This window comes from Staurois parvus, unplaced genomic scaffold (assembly GCF_062004578.1).
Source record: "Staurois parvus isolate SC_StPar_1 unplaced genomic scaffold, SC_StPar_1.0 ptg000184l, whole genome shotgun sequence".
Classification (NCBI taxonomy): domain Eukaryota; kingdom Metazoa; phylum Chordata; class Amphibia; order Anura; family Ranidae; genus Staurois; species Staurois parvus.
The window spans coordinates 7,370,054-7,383,497 of record NW_028317980.1 but is presented as its reverse complement, the minus strand read 5'-3'; the positions used below and the strand labels follow the sequence as shown (position 1 = coordinate 7,383,497).

Here is a 13,444-nt window from a genome sequence, read left to right as displayed (position 1 = left end):
TGCTCCTGGCACTGCTGACCCCTGCAAGGAGATGCTCACAACTTTCTAGGACCTGAGGACCCTGCGAGATGGCATGAGGACCTCAGCAAGTGTGGACAAAGAGCCCAACATGTGCCCAAGGAAGGATGCCTAGGACACAAAGATCTGTCTGCAATGTGCCGGGTGGGCACCCTACAATGTGCCCAGGGAGGGGAATGTGCAACACCTAACCTGGACACCCACCTGGACAAAGACCTACCTTAAGTGATGGCCAGTGGACCAAGGATTTACCCCTTTGTACAGATACAGAAGAAGTGCCCATGGAATAAGTGCCCTCAGGGTCATTGTGATTGTGCCAAGTGCTGTTTGTGCCCAGCAAGGATGAGGACTGCTCTAGTATTGGTCACTTCAGGGGTCCTCCTGGTGGTAGGGGGTGTCTTCTGGGTAAGGAAAGACCATCATCCTGTGGAGCAGCCTGAGCATCTCCATCAAAGGTCCCCCAGGGCTCTGCGCCTGCCTGCACTAGCCCCACACACTCCACCAGTCACTGAGGGACATGCCCATGGGGCATCTCCAGGGCACGGGAACCCAGAGAACCGATCACAGCCAAGCCTTTCCATGGAGCAGGGAGTCTATTGGCCATGGACACTGGAGAGGACACTGCCCCAGGGCTTTACTGATGAATACTCTCAGGGTTGGCAGCAATTTGCTCGCAATGCCAGTGTGGTGACCCTGGAGAGAGGTTGCGGGCGCAGCACCAACCGACTGGCAACCTTATCAGATGGCAGCAAAGCCTGCATACGTTATGGCATCAACCCGGAACAGATCCAGGGGGAAGTCCTCTCCTTCTACCTATCTCGCCTGCTGGGGCTGCCAGCTGTGCCACCCTGTGTCCTCTCCAAAGTGGGTGGTACACAGTGGGCTCTGGCTGAGCTGGGGGGCACAGGTTGGGCATCAGGCTCCTTGGTCACCATCACCCCTTGGTTGCACAACCTCAGTTCAGTCCTTCCACCCCTTGCCCTGCGAGCTGAGGATGGCAAACTGCGCCCCCTACTGGAGGAATTGCACTCAGGGCAAACTGGCATGGTGGAGCTGGCACAGTGGGGTGACTTGATCCTCTTTGACTACCTGACTGCCAACTTTGACCGGCTGGTGAGCAATCTTTTCAGCCTCCAATGGGATCCTCGGGTCATGTTGCGGGGAACTAACAACCTCCATCGGTCTCCAGATGGCACCTTGGTTTTGTTGGATAATGAGGCTGGGCTGGCACATGGGTACAGGGTTCGGGACACCTGGGACAAGTACAACAAGGAGCTTCTGGTTACAGTGTGCCTGTTCCGCAGGGGCTTGGTGCGCAAATTGCGGGAGCTGTACTTAGGGCAACGCACCGCGGAGGAGCTGCACGCGCTGTACTTGGCGGGGGAACCGCTGGCCGCCGAGCTCGGCTTATTAACTGAGTCGGAGGCACAGGTCTTACAGGACAGAGTGGGACTTCTCTATAGACACATACAGAGCTGCCAGGACAGGTACAGCTGATACAAGTGGATCTAGAACCCAAAAGGGGAACATTTGTTCCACAACTTAGTAGTAGGACATCGCTGAGAAAAAGTAGATCAAGTCCGAAACTCAACATTTTTATAAAATTTTACTAACTGTGTTATCTGTAATGAGATGCTTGTACTACTGATTGATCCGTCTGATGACCATGAACACTTCCAAGAGCAATGGTGTGCAGCAACCAATCAGAAATCACCTTCTGTCCCTCTTATGCCTCAAAAATGGATAGAGGGTGAAATCTGATTGGTTGATAGGAGTCAGAAGACTTTGCACATGGCGGTTGCACTTTGTACTGCTTTGTATTAGCTTTATTTAATAACACTGTGCGAACAGCAAGGAAGCGCCATAAGCCGCAGCAGCCAATTAGAAATCAGCGATCAGAAGTATTTCTGATTTTTTTTTTTTGGGGTTTTGTGCTGTGAAATGGCATTTCATGCTTTTTGCATTCTTACTGATGACATTTGTACAGGTTAAAAGGGTATTGTGGGGTGAATGTAATGGTTGGAGAAGGACTGAAGCTGGCCATACGCAAACCGATGGAGATATTGTGTTCTGACAGCCGGGCCAGCCAGCTGTCAAAATACCCAAACAGCGGCTGCATCTGATTGGACGCAGGCGCTGTTTGACAAAAGTATTTTTTTTCCTAACTAGCTCTTTCCATTTTTCTGTTAGAGGTTGTCATGCGGAGGGGTAGCAAACAGACCACCCACTGAGCAAATGTCAGCTGGTTCATCAAGAACTGGCCAAAATTAGCTCTGCTTATGGCTAGCTTAGCTCAGCTGGCAAACCGACCTCTGTTAGGGCGAACGGAGAACCAGCATCTATTTTTCTGTATGTTTGGCATCATGTCTCACTGGAAACTACTTTGTTGACTTACGGCTGGTTCACACCACAAAAACGCACGTTGGATGCATTTCGGATGCATTTCTACTTGCGGTTCACACCACAAAAATGCACGGATGTGTTTAAAATGCATTTCTGCTTGCAGTTCACACCACAAAAACACACGTTGGATGTGTTTCAGATGCTTTTCTGCTTGCGGTTCAGACCACAAAAACACGTTGGATGCGTTTCGGATGCATTTCTGCTTGCAGTTCACACCATAAAAACACACGGATGCGTTTCGGATGCATTTCTACTTGCGGTTCACACCATAAAAACACGTTGGATGCGTTTCAGATGCATTTCTGCTTGCGGTTCACACCACAAAAACACACGTTGGATGCGTTTCGGATGCATTTCTGCTTGCGGTTCACACCATTAAAAACACACGTTGGATGCGTTTCGGATGCATTTCTGCTTGCGGATCACACCACAAAAACTCACGTCGGATGCGTTTAGAATGCATTTCTGCTTGCGGTTCACACCATTAAAAACACACGTTGGATGCGTTTTGGATGCATTTCTGCTTGCGGATCACACCACAAAAACTCACGTCGGATGCGTTTAGAATGCATTTCTGCTTGCGGTTCACGCCACAAACACATGTATGCGGTTTGGATGCATTTCTGCTTGCGGTTCACACCACAAAACTCACTCCAGATGTGTTTCTGCATGCACGTTTCTGATGCATTTACAATGCGTTCTATTGTGGGGGGTTTTTTTCCCTTTTTTCTAAGGTGTGGTTTTTTTTTTTTTTTTGTTTTTTTAATGTGATGTGTTCCAGTGCGTTTTTGATGCATTTAGATGCCTTCCAGTGTGTTACAGTGTGGTTTTGATGCATTTTTTCAGTACAGTTCTGTGCAGGAAAAATGCAGCATGTTCCACTTTTTTGTCTGCACTGGAACCGACTGCACTGGTGTGTATGATGCCATTGAAACCCATATAATCCACTATCCATGCGTTTTTGATGCAGAAAAAAAACCCGCACTGGAATGCATCTGGTGTGGACCGGCCCTAAATTATTTTTCTGTTGCAAAGGTTTACCTTTTAAGATCCTGCCAAAACCAGCACTTCCTGTTGCAGGCTGACAACGCTAAGCCACCTCTTTGCAATTAGCATCAGCGTGGCCGGCTGTACTCCTTTTGGTTGTACTTTTGGCCTGGCTTCCTGATATGGTGGCCATCTACGCTTTGATTTTTCCATCAAACAAGTGAGAAATTCAATAAAGCAACAAACGTAAAGACATCATTTTCCATTCAATCGATTTAGTCTAGGTTCACACCTATGCGTTTTCCGGAAACACACAGCAGTCCATTTAACATGATTTCCTATGGGACATGTTCACAGCTCAGCGTTTTCACCCGGTGCATTTTTTTGGGAAGGGTCAGGGACTTTTTTAAATGCAAAACTTTGCGTTTTTGGTTCTAAAGACTTCAATGGAGACGCTTCAGAAAAGCATGTAGTGCGTATTTGATGCAAATTATTTTTTTTTTTTTTTTTTTTTTATGCACATTTGCTTTTTAATCTGCCCAGCAACAAGTAAAAAATTTTTTTTAAACCCCGCAAAAATGCACCGCAAAACGCACTGCAGAAACTATTCAAACGCAAACTGCATAGGTGTGAACCTAGCCTTAGATTAAATTCAATCAAACTGAGTCAATTGGCAGAGGCTGGAACTTATTGATCATGTTGCATCAATCCGCAGCATTGAACTGCTTTGTTCATGAATTGAATTGATCAGGCTGTGGGATTGCATTGGGAAAACAGAGATACAGAGTGCCGTTTTGCTGCGTTTTGCAGCGTTTGAGCGTTTTTACAGCTTAAAAACTCCTCTAGAAACCCAGTACTGGGTTTTTTTTCAGCCAAAAACGCCCCTGCCTAAAAATGCTGATTACAGTCTGTGTGTATGGACCAGGGGTGGACTGACCATTCGAGCACTCGGGCAGTGCCCGAGGGCCCGGGGTCAGTAGGGGGCCCCATGAGAAGTTCCTGGTACCTTTTTTTTTTTTTTTGATAGGCTTTTTTGGGTGTGGTTTGAGTGTGGGCAAGGACACAGGGGCCCCATGATCCCCTATTGCCCGGGGGCCCCATGAGTTATCAGTCCACCCCTGGTATGGACACATAGGATAACATGCTAGGGAGTTTACTGGCTGTAGAAAAAGACGCCAAAAGCTATGATCAGCTCTTCCTCCATGCAATCAAAATATTTCCCCTTGAAATATCTATCAAATTATTATTAATTATAGATGATTCCTATTGGGAATAATTGATCAGAAAAGAAATCAGTCATTTATCGAAGTGAGTATGGCCACCAATAGATCCGGTAAGTAGCCCAACGGCAGCTGACAACACTGCCACGAATTGAGAAGCAGCGGCTTAGCGTTGTCAACCTATAACAGGAAGCGCTGTTACTGGCAGTTGTAGAAATGTTGCAACAAATTCACAAAAAAATGAATTCCTCAAGAAAACTGTCTATAACAAGGGCCCAGGGGCAGACTGACCATTTGAGCACTCGGGCACTGCCTGAGGGCCCGGGGTCAGTAGGGGGCCCTATGAATTGCCCCTGGTACCTTTTTTATTTTTTATTTTTTTATAGGCATTTTTGGGTGTTCTTTGAGCGTGGGCAAGGACACAGGGGCCCATGATCACCTATTGCCCGGGGGCCCCATGAGTTATCAGTCCGGCCCTGCAAGGGCCCTTTCAAACTGACCAGTTAAAAAAAAAAAAAAGCAGAAGAAAAATGCTTCCTTTTAAATCCTATGGAGCTAGTCACACCAGTCAGTTGCGTTCCAGGCTGCTTTCACACCGCTCCATTGCAAAAACTGCAGTCAAAACGCATAATCTCTCACTTTTTGTAACTGGGAAAAACTGATCCCTGTGAAAGGGCCCAAAGGCATCATGGCAAACATACTGAAATATAGAAATTTGGGTTTGCATTCACAGTTCAAGGTGTCCACACACATTGCAATCTTACGTTTAAGATTTTCCGTTCAGATTGTTGCTTTTTTTAATTGACGAAACATTTGAATCATGTATGTTGGTGGTTCTGATCGGCATATCGGATCAGATGAAATGGAATTTCTGTTGGAAGTGGCAGAAGATTTTTCGTTCTCTGCAAATGAATTGTAACCCATGGAGTGCCCGTTATGATCATTTTCCGTTCATAGTGTGTGTAACGAACGATTGATAGATCAGATAACCGATTTTATTTATTTACTGTTTTGTCTATAAAACAGACAAGGCATGTTATGTCTCTGGCAGTATTACAAGCAGGGGCGGACTGACAACTCATGGGGCCCCCGGGCAATAGGGGATCATGGGGCCCCTGTGTCCTTGCCCAAACTCAAAAAAGCCTATGATAAAGGTACCAGGGGCATCTCATGGGGCCCCCTACTGACCCTGGGCCCTCAGGCAGTGCCCGAGTTTCCAAATGGTCAGTCTGCCCCTGATTACAAGTTAGGCTGCGTTCACACCGATGCATTTTTTTTTTTGGGTGCTTTTTTGCAGAAACGCACTACAGTCCATTTAACATGGTTTTCCTATGGGACATGTTCACATCTAGGCTTTTTTTGATTGGCTGCATTTTTGGAAAGTGTCCGAGCTTTTTCACCGAGCGTTTTAATAACGCTGGTAACATTAGCTGTGTAAAGTCACATTAAAAACGGGAGGTTTTTTTTTAGAGTTTTTGCATTAGCGGCGTTGTGCGGCGATTTTTCACATTTGCGTTTTTTTGTTTTTTTTGTTTTTGCCAAAAATCAGACCTAAGAATAATCAGCCGATTTTCGCTCTATTAGTGGGTCAGTGGCACCGGCTGATTTTCATGGTTCCTCCCCTTTTTGGTGATCGGACATGTTTGGAAAATTCTTGAAAAACCACTGATTTTCGACTCAATGATGGTCAAATTGTACGATTGTTTTTCCAAAAAGAATATGCGCATGAGCCGTGACCTGGAAGGAACAGAAGTTTCACCTGTTATATGGGGTAAACTTTATGACTTGTTCGGCCGATTTTCGAAATCATTGATGGCACCATCGGATTATCGAGCGAACGGCGTTTTTGGGCAAAAAATTGTTTGGAATTCGACCTGTGTATGGCCTGCATTAAAAGAAAAAAGCAGTGTTTTTGCTACAATGGAGAACCTGCTGAAATGCATGGTAGTGTGTTTTTGCTGCATTTTGCATTTTTATTCTGCCCAGCAAAAAAAAAAAATCCACTTAAAAAAAAAAAAATTAACTAAACGCGGTAAAAATGCATCAAAAATGCAAAATGAACTGTGAAAAGCACTACAATGGAGAATCTGCTGAAATGCATGGTAGTATGTGTTTTTGCAGCGTTTTGCATTTTTATTCTGCCCAGCAAAAAAAAAAAAAAAACTGAACAAAATGCTGTAAAAATGCATCCAAAGTGAAAAGCACTGCAAAACGGCCAAAAATCTGCATAGGTGTGAACAGAGCCTAAGCGAGGAAATAGCTGAAAAGTACGATTGAATGAAAACCGATCGTAACACGTGGCCGTCGTTAAAACAGCTGCAAGCGAAAGGCAGTAACCCGCAGCGACCAATCAGAATGAATCTTTCCTTGCCCTCATCGGGTTCCGGTGGGTTCCTTGCGCTTTGTAAGCCGTTGTTCCCCTTTGCCTTATTAAAGTAAGAAGAAGGTATGACGCAGCGAGAGTTTTATTGTTACACGGAGATCTGATTAATGGAAGTCACCGTATGATAAATGATTACCAGGAACAGAGCTGAAAGTACTGGAGATGATCCAGAAACAAAGGACCAAAATAAACCCGTATAAAATCCATTGCATCTTTCTTTATTTCATATTTGAATAGGATCCTTGATGGAAGATGGAGAGCTGGGAAAGGGTCTGGTAAATATGTCAGATTTAACAGCCCCTTCCTTTCTTGAATGAACACAACTAGTGATTGGTACTGATCACTCACTGTGTTCATTCATAACTGAAGCATAGTAAACAGTTTTTTTGGGGGGGGGAGGGGGGCCTGTCAGGTTGGCTCTATGGGGCCCCGTGGTTTCTAACAGCAGCCCTGGGCAGGAGTGTACAGTACAGGCAGCTTACAGCAGACAAAAAAAATGCTAGGAGACAGGAAAGTGGTATTTTTGGCAGAAGCGGCATGCAAAGTCTCTTCTGCCAAAAGCTTTATCTCCTAACATTTTTTATTTAGTAGTGAAGATCTGATGTAAAATGAATACGGTGTAGCAGAGAGCAGTGTTTCCAGTGAGCACGGGGAGAAACTTCCAACTCCTTTTTACTGCAGATATCAACAATAAGCAAACGTTCCTAAATGTCAAGGATTTCAGTGTCTGCAGTGATGATACACATGCTACATGAGCTACACACGTTACATGAGCTACACACGCTACACGTGCTACATGCGCTACAGGGCTTCGTTGTCATCATTTCTTTCATGATACGGGGCTAGGCTGAATTCACAAAGCTAACATACCAGGATAGGGAGCCTTATCAAAATGTGACAGTTATTTTCAGCTAGAATGAGAAGATTTCAGGCACATGGCCGAAAATGGCTGAAAATAAAAATTCCTAAAGTGGAACTTCACTCTCTCAGTCAGCATGCACTCCTTGTAATCCTGATGCTGCTAGCCTTAGTAAATAGATATATTCTAGTTACTTCTTTAACCCCTCGCCTACCGGGCACTTTCACCCCCTTCCTGCCCAGGCCAATATTCAGCTTTCAACGCTGTCGCACTTTGAATGACAATTGCGTGGCCATGCGACGCTGTACCCATATGAACTTTCTTGGAATTTTTTTTTAGACAGAGCTTTCTTTTGGTGGTATTTAATCACCGTTGGGGGTTTTATTTTTTGCTAAACAAAAAAAAAGACCACAAATTGGAAAACATTTAAAAAAATTAAAGGTTCCTTTAGTTTCTGTTATAAAATTTTGTAAATAAGTGATTTGTGCTGATGAGGAGGCACTGATGAGGCTGCACCAATATGCGGCACTGATGGGCATTGATAGGCAGCACTGTTGGGCACTGACAGGCATCACTGATGAGCATTGATAGCCAGCTGATGGGCACTGATAGCCAGCACTGAGAAGGCACTGATGGGCACTGACAACCAGTAATGAGGAGGTACTGATAGCCAGAACTCATGGGCACTAAAAGCCAGCATTGATGGGCACTGACAGCCAGCACGGAGGATGCACTGATAGCAAGCACTGATGGGAATTGACAGTCATCACTGAGGAGGCACTGATATCCAGCACTGATGGGCACTGACAGCCACCACTGAGGAGGCACTGATAGCACAGATGGGCACTGATGGGCACTGATAGCTAGCACTGAGGAGGCACTGATAGCTAGCACTGATGGGAACTGAGAGCCAGCACTGATAGCCAGCACTGATGGGCACTAAGTGCCAGCATTGACGGGCACTGACAGCCAGCACTGAGGGGGCACTGATAGCTACAACTGTTGGGAACTGACAGCCAGAACTGATAGCCAGCACTCATGGGCACTGACAGCCAGCACGGAGGAGGCACTGACAGCCAGCACTGATGGGAACTGACAGCCAACACTGAGGAGGCACTGATAGCCAGCACTGATGGAAACTAAGTGCCAGCATTGATGGGCACTGACAGCCAGCACTGAGGTGGCATTGATAGCCAGCACAGATGGGTACTGATAGCCAGCACTGATGGGCACTGACAGCTAGAACTGAGGATGCACTGATAGCCAGCACTGAGGAAGCACTGATAGCACTGAAGAGGCACTGATAGCCAGCACAGATGGGCACTGACAGCTAGCACTGAGGAGGCACTGATGGACACTGACAGCCAGCACAGATGGGCACTGATAGCCGGCATTGGTGGGCAGTGACAGCCAGCACTGAGAAGGCACTGATAGCCAGCACAGATGGGCACTGATAGCCAGCATTGGTGGGCACTGACAGCCAGCACTGAGGAGGCACTGATGGGCACTAACAGCCAGCACTGAGAAGGCACTGATAGCCAGCACAGATGGGCACTGATAGCCAGCATTGGTGGGCACTGACAGCCAGCACTGAGGAGGCACTGATGGGCACTGACAGCCAGCACTGATAAGGCACTGATAGCCAGCACAGATGGGCACTGATAGCCAGCACAGAGGAGACACTGACAGCCAGCATGGAGGAGGCACTGATAGGCACTAGGAGCCAGCACTGAGTTGGCACTGATAGCCAGTACTGATGGGGCTACACTGATAATCAGGGCACTGATGATCAGTGATGTGATGATCTGTGTAGATGTCCCCCCTGAGGAATATCGCTTACTGGAGAGGAGTCCCAATAACCGGCATTTCATGGTTTTGCTGTAATCACCTGTGATTGGACACAGCTGATCATATGGTAAAAGGCCGCTCTGATTGGCCCTTTACCTCGATCACAGATCTCTCCCAGTGTGTACCCAAGGGGCGCCCTCGCAGAACTAGCCGACCGCGCTGTAGCTTGGTTATAGCATGGTCGAGAACCGGTTAAATATTGTTTAACATTTCTTCAGTTGCTTCCTAGTTTTTGGCCTAGGCCAGGGGTGGGCAACTGTGGCCCTCCAGCTGTTAGTGAACTACAAGTCCCATCATGCCTCTGCCTTTGGGAGTCATGCTTGTAACTGTCAGTTTTGCAATGCCTCATGGGACTTGTAGTTCTACAACAGCTGGAGGGCCACAGTTGCCCACCCCTGGCCTAGGCCAAAAGGCTTTCATACATCTCAGGAGTCTTCATGGGCATTCTGTTTTCTTTCATCTTGAGGAGGGGAAGAGAGGCTTTCTCAGCTAAGCACGCCCTCCTGCTTGCATGCCTGAGCTAAGGGCAGATGGATTTCAGGAAGTAAATGCTACATGAATCACCTGCCCTTAGTCAAGATGGCTGCAGGCTTGAAATGCTTGGCAAACTGATTTCTCTGAAAGTTTTTTCCTGTCTATGGGGAGATTTCCCTTTTATTTTCATTCCCAAAAATACAACAGAAAGAGGAAATCTTTCCGAAGGGCCCATTCATATTTGTAAAGTCTGCATGTTGTGTGTTCATTTGCAATGCCATGTGCACACCAAAATGAAGCAATGCGTGTAACGTGTTACGGCAATGTGTAGATGTAGATGGGCCCTAATGCTGAATTCACATCTATGCATTTTTCCTTTTGATGTGTTTTCCATTGAAATCAATATAAAAGCATCAAAATACACCAACGTACATTGCTGCGTTGACGCATGCATTGAGACGTGTTTCTGTCATTTAAATGGAAAATGCATCAAGCAAAATGTAAAGGTGTGAATCCAGCCTCAGAGAGAAGCGGTGATTTCTTTTTACTTTCTGTACTGAAGATAATAGTCACTAGGACAAATATGGATGAATCTCTCCAACGGGAACAGGCAGCAATAAAAACCTAAGAGACGTTTTCTCACTTCTTCATTCTAACCAAAACTGAAAAAAAAGGCTTTTTATACACTTTAAGAGTACCTGTCATCTATAATCCAGAAGGCTGGCTTTTCTGTCAAAGTCAGTACTTAAGAATGAAGCCTGTCAATAATGCATGAACAAAATGCATGAGTGGTTATGTTCGCCCTGAATATGTGATGTTACTTGCTTCTGGAGTAGCCGTTCTCAACCAGGGTTCCTCCAGAGATTACTAGGGGTTCCTTGAGCTGTAGCTAGTTGACCTCCCATCGTGCCTTCGTATTTCCAGGTTTATCGCCACTTGGAAGATCCAGCAGCATGACAACAATGATCTTTTCTTCCAACTAACCATCAATGTAAGGAGCATTCTTCCCACTGACCACCAATGTAAGGAGCATTCTTCCCACTGACCACCAATGTAAGGAGCATTCTTCCCACTGACCACCAATGTAAGGAGCATTCTTCCCACTGACCTCCAATGTAAGGAGCATTCTTCCCACTAATAACCAATGTAAGGAGCATTCTTCCCACTAATAACCAATGTAAGGAGCATTCTTCCCACTGACCACCAATGTAAGGGGCATTCTTTCCACTGACCACCAATGTAAGGGGCATTCTTTCCACTGATCACCAATGTAAGGACCATTCTTCCCACTGACCTCCAATGTAAGGGGCATTCCTCTCCATTGACCTCCAATATAAGGGACATTCTTCCCACTAATAACCAATGTAAGGAGCATTCTTCCCACTAATAACCAATGTAAGGAACATTCTTCCCACTAACCAACAATGTAAGGAACATTCTTCCCACTGACCATCAATGTAAGGGGCATTCTTCCCACTGACCTCCAATGTAGGGAGCATTCTTCTCACTGACCTCCAATGTAAGGAACATTCTTCTCACTAATAACCAATGTAAGGATCATTCTTCCCACTGACCATCAATGTAAGGAACATTCTTCCCACTGACCACCAGTGTAAGGAACATTCTTCCCACTGACCACCAGTGTAAGGGGCATTGTTCCCACTGACCTCACATGTAAGGGGCATTCTTCCAATTAACCCAATGTAAAAAGTATTCTTCCCACTAGTAACCAACGCAAGGAGCATTCTTCCCATTAACCACCAATGTAAGGAGCATTCTTCCTACTGACCACCAATCTAAGGAGCATTTTTCCCACTGACCCAATGTACGGGACATTCTTCCCACTGATCATCAATGTAAGGGGCATTCTTCCCACTGATCATCAATGTAAGGGGCATTCTTCCCACTGATCATCAATGTAAGGGGCATTCTTCCCACTGATCATCAATGTAAGGAGCATTCTTCCCACTGATCACCAATATAAGAGACATTCTTCCCACTGATCTTCAATGTAAGGGGCATTCTTCCCACTGATCATCAATGTAAGGAGCATTCTTCCCACTGATCACCAATATAAGAGACATTCTTCCCACTGATCTTCAATGTAAGGAGCATTCTTCCCACTGATCACCAATATAAGGGACATTCTTCCCACTGATCATCAATGTAAGGGACATTCTTCCCACTGACCTCCAATGTAAGGAGCATTCTTCCCACTGACCACCAATGTTAGGAACATTCTTCCCACTGATTACCAATGTAAGGAGCATTCTTCCCACTGACCACCAATGTAAGGGACATTCTTCCCACTGACCTCCAATGTAAGGAGCATTCTTCCCACTGACCTCCAATGATAGGCGCATTCTTCCCACTGACCTCCAATGATAGGAGCATTCTTCCCACTGACCTCCAATGTAAGGAGCATTCTTCCCACTGACCAATGTAAAGAGCATTCTTCCAACTGACCTCCAATGTAAGGGGAATTCTTTAAATTGACCTCCAATGTAAGGAGCATTTTCCTAATGACCCTCGATGGACTAATTGTAGTAGGGGTTCATCGACATCTCAACATTATTCCAAGGTTTCCTTTAGTGACACAAAGTTAATAAAAGCTGTTCTAGAGAACTATTAGACAGGACATTGTATCAGGATACAAGATGGCTCCTTCTTTTGTATATGATGTTTTCATTGGTAGGCCATATTCCTGGGTGTTGGCATTGGTCACTATTCCATTCATTCATTGCTCTCCTCGAAGAATTTCAAGCCTGTACCTGCTGCCCAGGAAAAGGTCTAGAATACAGGCATTGGCGGGGATTTTCTACATCAAAGAGCTCTGTTTCCGTAAACCGAGACTGCTCCCCCCTCCCTCCCTCCGATTCTCCCTTTATTCACTCCAGTTCCACATCGCTGGAGGGCTTACTCCTCCTAATCCATCTTAAAGGCAGACATATTTCTAAACTTTAAGCCTATCAGTGACAAAAAGACTGATAGGCTTTTAAAGCTGACCTTTACAAGTTCAAAAGTCCAATGGGTGACCCCCTGACAACTAATCAGATCTGTGCTTTGATCAGACTCAGAGGAAATAAAAAAGGCCTGGGTGTCATTAGTTGGATATTTGAGCTATCAGTGTATTTGGGATTATATGGAATACTGGAAAAATGATGGCCGTGGCGGCGTGGCCTATAGAGATCAGTATGTGCTACAGCAGAAAACCAACAGTGGACTAGAATGATGACAGCTGTTGCCTGATTG

General features: G+C 45.7%; 1 protein-coding gene across 1 annotated transcript; it reads left to right on the top strand.

Moving 5' to 3' along the window:
- The first annotated feature begins 295 nt into the window (after positions 1-295).
- FJX1 (four-jointed box kinase 1) lies at positions 296-7,217 on the top strand. The gene has a single exon (XM_089677352.1). The coding sequence runs from the start codon at positions 361-363 to the stop codon at positions 1,513-1,515; it is 1,155 nt and encodes a 384-aa protein (XP_089533478.1). The 5' UTR covers positions 296-360; the 3' UTR covers positions 1,516-7,217.
- The last annotated feature ends 6,227 nt before the right edge of the window (positions 7,218-13,444 follow it).